This window comes from Marmota flaviventris, chromosome 2, assembly GCF_047511675.1.
Source record: "Marmota flaviventris isolate mMarFla1 chromosome 2, mMarFla1.hap1, whole genome shotgun sequence".
Classification (NCBI taxonomy): domain Eukaryota; kingdom Metazoa; phylum Chordata; class Mammalia; order Rodentia; family Sciuridae; genus Marmota; species Marmota flaviventris.
The window spans coordinates 138,568,539-138,574,652 of record NC_092499.1 but is presented as its reverse complement, the minus strand read 5'-3'; the positions used below and the strand labels follow the sequence as shown (position 1 = coordinate 138,574,652).

Below are 6,114 nucleotides of genomic sequence, written 5' to 3'. Positions count from 1 at the left end.
GGAAGTTTTAGCATGGGTGCTGGGGACCCAGAGATAAAACAGGATCCAATCACTGCCCTCCAACTTTGCAATCCTATTGGAGAAACGGCACACATCCATGAGGGAAGAGGAACCTCTAGGAATTGAGACCTTACTATGTACCAATCACTATACTAGAATCTTATATGATATGTCCTGGATTCCTTTTGATAATTCGATTAGGCAGGTTCCATTTTCCAGGTGTGAAAGCTGAATCTAAGAAATTTTTTTAATGGTTCTAACAATCATTAGGTCAAATCCAGTTGACCATCTGTTTTTTTAATATTTATTTTTTATTTTCATGTGGTGTTGAGGATCAAACCCAGTGCCTCGCGCATGCCAGGCAGGCGCGATACACTTGAGCCACATCCCCAGCCATCTGTTTTTGTTTTTGTTTTTAATAAATAAAATTTTATTGGAAAATAGAGGGGGAAAAAAACCTGCCTCTGTGTCACACAGTTAGTAGTGTGACAAGTCCATTCCACCCAGCCTGACAACTCAAGGTGGCACACTCAGAGCAAATTAATAGTAGAGATCCTGATGGAGAGGGTGGTCACAGAGTTCATGGGGAAAGCACAACTTGGCCTTGAATGAAGAAGAGGAATCAGATATGCAGGAAGGTCAGGGAAGAGGGAAAATAGAGTTAATAAAGGCACAGGTGAGCAAAGAATGTGGCAGGTTCTGGAAACCCTGGGAGGCTGGGGGACTGGAGGGTGGAAGAGGAAAAAGGTCCAATTGCAGCAAACTCCACGTGGGGCCCTGCAGGTTCAGGAAAGATGTATATAGCCGAGGGACAGAAAGGAGGTCAAGACATGAGCATTTGTAATATCTGAGGAATGAACAGAGAGGCGGAGGAGTTGAGAGGAGTTTGTTTTAAACCTGAGGTTTACCTCTATTCCTGGCCCTTCTGACTGTGGAAACTGCCTCTCCCTGTCCCCATCTATTTCCAAGAGGAAGGGTCAGCCAGAAGCCAAAGGAGAGCCTATTGTTGTGGCCTGCTTGGCCAGCCCTGGAGGGACAGAGCTGCTGTCTTTGGAGGCCCATATTCACCTCTGTTAAGAGAGTTGCTGCCACTCCCTCCACTCCTTTGCACTAACCACACGTTTTTCATGCGCGCGCGCGCGCGCACACACACACACACACACACACGCCAGACATGAGAATTTAATGTACACTGTTCATCAGATAAGGGAGACAGTTTGTTGAAGAAAATGTTTGCTGGGGCTATTGCTCTGAGCAGCACCAGGGTGAGTGGCTCAAAGAGAATCAATTTCATCCAAGAAATCTGAAAAGAGACAGGAAGGGGAGGGGCTCACTTCAGCAGTAGCCAGAGACAAGGCAAGGGAGCCACAGCTCAGGCCAGGAAAAATCCTTCCAAATTGAATTTCTGGCCCTGGTGGAGACAAGCCAGGGCTGCTGGCCAGAGAGGCCTAACCTCTGTGGAAGAACCCTGGGTTCCTGGGTCTGAGAGTCACCTTTGGCCTCTAAGGAGGCACTGAAAAGGAGAAAAGCATTCCAGGAGGATAGTGCTCCTCTGTAGACTACCCCACCACTGATATCTGGAGACCTCCTGTTCTCCTTCACCCTTAGCATCTTACTCCCTCCTGACTGGAAATGAGGAGTTCCAGAGACTCTACCTCCAGAACAAGGTCTTAGAGGTGGGACAATTCAGACAGAAAGGCAGGAGGCTGGAACAGGGGCATTACCTTCCACCTGTGAAGGCTCCAAGGAGGAGGCAGCTTCAGGCCAGGCTTCACTGCACTGGATCCAAAAGGAATCTTTAATCACTCCTCTGTGGGCTGCTCTGAATCTCCGGCAAAGCCCTCCCTTGGACATCACTTGGAGAGCACCTGAGTGGGTGGTGCTTGTTTAACTGTGAGGTCATGATCAATACTATGTCTACAAAGGAGCATGCTGGGGAAGTGATGGCCAGATTGTGTGTATGCGTATACCCGCGTATGCTTGTGTGACTATGCACACTGCGTGTGCGTGCCTGTGAGTATGTGCGTGCAACTGGAGCATGGAGCCGAATTCTGCCCAGTCCACCGCCCTGATAGCCTCTCCAACTCTGAGCTGATGGATCACACACCTTCTGGCCTGGGGTAAGAAGGCCGCGAAGAAATCTTCCCTGCGACGCGGAGCTGTTTATGTCTCTGGCGGCTGTGACTGGAGAAGGCGAGCGGCAGCGGCCCCCCATAGCTAGCACCCAGGGCTTGGCCCGGGGCTGCTGGGCCTCGCGCTGCTGGGCCTCGCGGTGCTGCTGGGCCTCGTGCTGTACCTGGTGCGTGCAGGACCGTTGGTAGCGTGGCTGGCCGTTGGCGCTACCACGGTCTGGTGGCGACTGAGCCGCGAGCCCCGTGGCCCGCGCGCCGTGCCGTCGTCGTCGTTCGTTCGCAGCCAGCGAACACTGCTCGTCTCGCCTCTGACCAACGCGGCAGCAAACGGAAAGCTCCTAGAGCCTTGGACTCTGTTCAAAGGACTCAAACCCGCTGAACTGCTCCTCATGGGCAGCTACCTGGATAAGCCCGGCTCATGAGCAGCTACCTGGATAAGCCCGGCCCTCCGCAGCCCGCCACCGCGCAGGAGGGCAGGGACCTGAGGGAGCGGCCTGTCCGCCGCCTGCCCACCCGCTCCTCGCCACCTACACCTGCGGCCCAGCGGATCCCGCAGCGCGGTTACCCCTCTCTCCCGACCCCTTTCCACCGACCCCCCAGGAGGTCTATGCATAGGGATTGTGGGACTTTAGCCAATCCCTTTGTGATAGCTCCTCCAAGACACCATCCAATTCAGCAGGCCCAGTATTCCATGCTAGGGGTACTGCCCACGGTGTGCTGGAATGGTTGTCAGAAGAAGGCTGTGCTTTCGGTTCAGAACTCAAAGATGGTGTGCAGCCCAGGGACTGTGAGGATTGCCCCTCCGGATAGCAGGTTAACTCGTCGTCTAATACCAGGGCGGTTAATCAACTCAACCCTGCCCTCACCATCTGGTAATGTCCCAGACTCATGTGCAAAAGAGAATGGTCTCAAAGAGGGGAAGAAAAGGATTGCGGAGGAAGACGACCAATTACTTGTTGATGGTCAGGAGAATAAGAGGAGACGCCAGGATAGCAGTAGGAGTGGACAGTCTCCATCTGTGCCCCTGGTGGCCAATGGAGGCTCCACTTCTTCTGTGCCTAACCCTGGGTCTCTGAAAAGAGTTCTCCCTTCCCAGAGCTCAGGAGAAGATTCGAGTAAGCGATCTTGTACCTCGCGGGTTCGCTCCCTGACAAGCACATGCCGCGTCCGTTGTTCCGGCTGCAATAGGATCACCAGTTCTTACAGTTCTACCGGAGGCATCTCTCGCCAGCAGCTGTGGAAGAGGAGTGGCTCCATTTCATCTCCCTTCTCTAGCCCAGCTTCCTCCCCAGAGAGGCCAGCCAAGAAAGCGAGAGAAGAGGAGCCACGTCAGCATTCCAGTTCTTCGACTCCTCCAGTGGCCAACAAGGAGTCCCAGGGAGAAAGGGCTGTGGACACTCCCACTCAGAAGCAGCAGAACTCGGGGGCTTCCCCATCTACACCCGGCAGCTCCAGACAACGGAAACGGAAGATTCCACTGCTGCCCAGGCTTCGGAACCAACTGACCTTGCCTTCACCACCTCAGCTTGGTTATCCCATCACGGCTGAGGACTTTGACCTGGAGAAGAAAGCTTCGCTCCAGTGGCTGAACAAGGTCTTAGAGGACAAGACTGATGTTCCTCCTCTGAAGTTGGTCAGTGAGAAGCCACCCGACACTCAGCCTTCTTTCACCCTGCCTGCTGCGAATACCACTTTCTCAGCAGCCTCCTGGCCAGCCGTAGGCACCAGCCTGAAGAAGACGCAGAGTGTCCCAGGGCCATCCCTCCCAGAACCTTCATCTCTGAAGACACCCAGTCTTCTGGACTCTCTTGGCTCTTTACCATCAGGGCCCCTGCCAGAAACCTCTTCAGACTCAAAACCCACAGCCACTTTTTTGGGACTGGTCCCTGCTTCCTCCACAGCACCAGTCGCTGACACCAAGTCACCTCCAGCCCTTCAGGCTGACACATCTACCCCCTCTCCCATGCAAGGAGTGCTGTTTGGTGGCATGTCAAACAGCGAGACCTCTGACCTTTCCTCCCCAGGTGCCCTAGCCATGTCTTCTCCCACCTTCAAGCCTATTTTTGCAATGGCACCTAAAAGTGAGAGTGAAGGCCCCTTGCCATCCAGTCTAGCCAACCTCCCCACGATGACCACCAGCACTACCACCTCAACTTTTAAGCCCATCTTTGGTGACCTAGGGCCACCTGTGGCTGTGCCCTTGCCTGCTCCCTTTTCCTTTAAGCCAACAACTGCTGTGACGGCTGCTGCAGCCCCAGCTGCCCCTCTGTTTGCTGGCCTGGCCACTGCCACCTCTGTCGTGGCTTCCACCACCACCACTACCACCACCACCACCACCACCACCACCACCACCAGTGTGTCCACATCTGCTTTTGGCTTTGGGGTCACCAGTGTGGCCAGTACTGGGAGCAGCACAACTAGCAGCATGACTTCCGCCTCTCAGCTCTTCCCCTTTGGGGTGCCCCCTGCTTCTGTCACCAGCTCTGCCAGGGCCATGGGCTCTGAATTCCAGTTTGGCAGGGCCCCCATCATGCAGACATCCACAGCAGTGACCACCTTTGGCCAGTCTCTGCCTGGTGCTGTTCAGATGGCAACCAGCAGCAGCAGCAGCAGCAGCAGCAGCAGCAGGAGGAGCACTGCTGGCTTCTGTGGCTTCGGTGGCTCCCTCACAACCTCAGCCCTGGCCGCCACCTGCCAGCCTACACTGACTTTCAGTAACACAACCACTCCTGCATTCAATATTCCCTTTGGCTTAAGTGCCAAGCACCCCGTCGCAGCATACCCAGTAGTCATCCCCCAGCCCAAATTTGGGGCTGCCAATGGGCAGCAGCAGAGGTCCACCAAGCCATCCCTAACCCCAAGCTTTGGCAGCCCTTTTCCTTTTGGGAACTCTGGGGCCCCTGCCCCATCTGTAGCACCAGTGCTAACGCCAATGTCAGCGCCCGCGGCAGCGCTGGCCCAGCCAGCCCAGCCGGCCTTTGGCAGCTCAGCGCAGACGGGTTTTGGCTTGAAAACCACAGCCTCAGCCTTCAGCGTCCCTGCCAGCACAAAGAAAGCCTTTGGTGTAGTAGCCACCACCTCTGGCTTCAGAGCTACCACCCACACCACTAGCAGTGGGACCAGTAGCTCAGTGTTTGGCAGCTCAACTTCGTCCCCTTTCACGTTTGGGGGACCTGTAGCCCCAAGTGTTGGGCTCAGTGTGGCTGCCCCAGACACCAACTCCACCTCTGGGGCATTCAATTTTGGACCTGGACAGAGTGGTACCACAGGAACCACCACCCCCTTTGTGGGGGTCTTAAGTCAGAATGCCCTGGGGATTCCCAGCCAGGGCACACCATTTGCCTTTAACGTGGCCAGCACATCTGAGAGCAAACCTGTGTATGGAAGCATCTCCACACCTACCTTTGGGCGGAGCACCCTAACCGCTGGAGTGGGCACAGCGGGCAACAGCCTTTCCTTTGGGGTGTCCTCTATACCCACCCAAGGCTTTGTTGGAGTCGGGTCCTTTGGATCAGCAGGCCCTTCATTTTCCATTGGTGCGGGACCCAAGACCCCAGGTGCTCGACCAAGACTGCAGGCCCGAAGGCAGCACACCCGTAAGAAATAGATTCTGTCCCTGTCCCCACCTTCATTCCCCTGTCCCCGTCTCCAATCCCCGTCCCTGTCTCCAATCCCCTGTCCCCATCTCAATTCCCCTGTCCCCACCTCCATTCCCCTGTCCTAATTTCCATTCCCCTGTCCCAGTCTCCATTCCCCTGTCCCAGTCTCCATTCCCCTGTCCCCACCCCATTCCCCTGTCCCCCTCCCCATTCCCTTGTCCTTGCCCAAATCTGGACCTCAGCACCTACTAGGAAGAGCCTCTGACTCTTCAAGTTCCATAAAACAAAACTACCCTAGATCTCTAGCTTCAGCCACCAGGGTGGTGGTAGCAGCCCAGGGGCTCTTTCCCTTCTGGAGGAAGCAGGCGCCTCAGGGAGGAAGC

The 6,114-nt window shown here is 55.2% G+C and overlaps 1 protein-coding gene across 1 annotated transcript; it reads left to right on the top strand.

Moving 5' to 3' along the window:
• Positions 1–2,165: 2,165 nt before the first annotated feature.
• LOC114107942 (nuclear envelope pore membrane protein POM 121C-like) lies at positions 2,166–5,739 on the top strand. Its single transcript, XM_071607420.1, is given in 3 exon segments — positions 2,166–2,244; positions 2,247–2,554; positions 2,557–5,739. Coding segments are annotated over 3 exon segments (3,570 nt in total).
• The last annotated feature ends 375 nt before the right edge of the window (positions 5,740–6,114 follow it).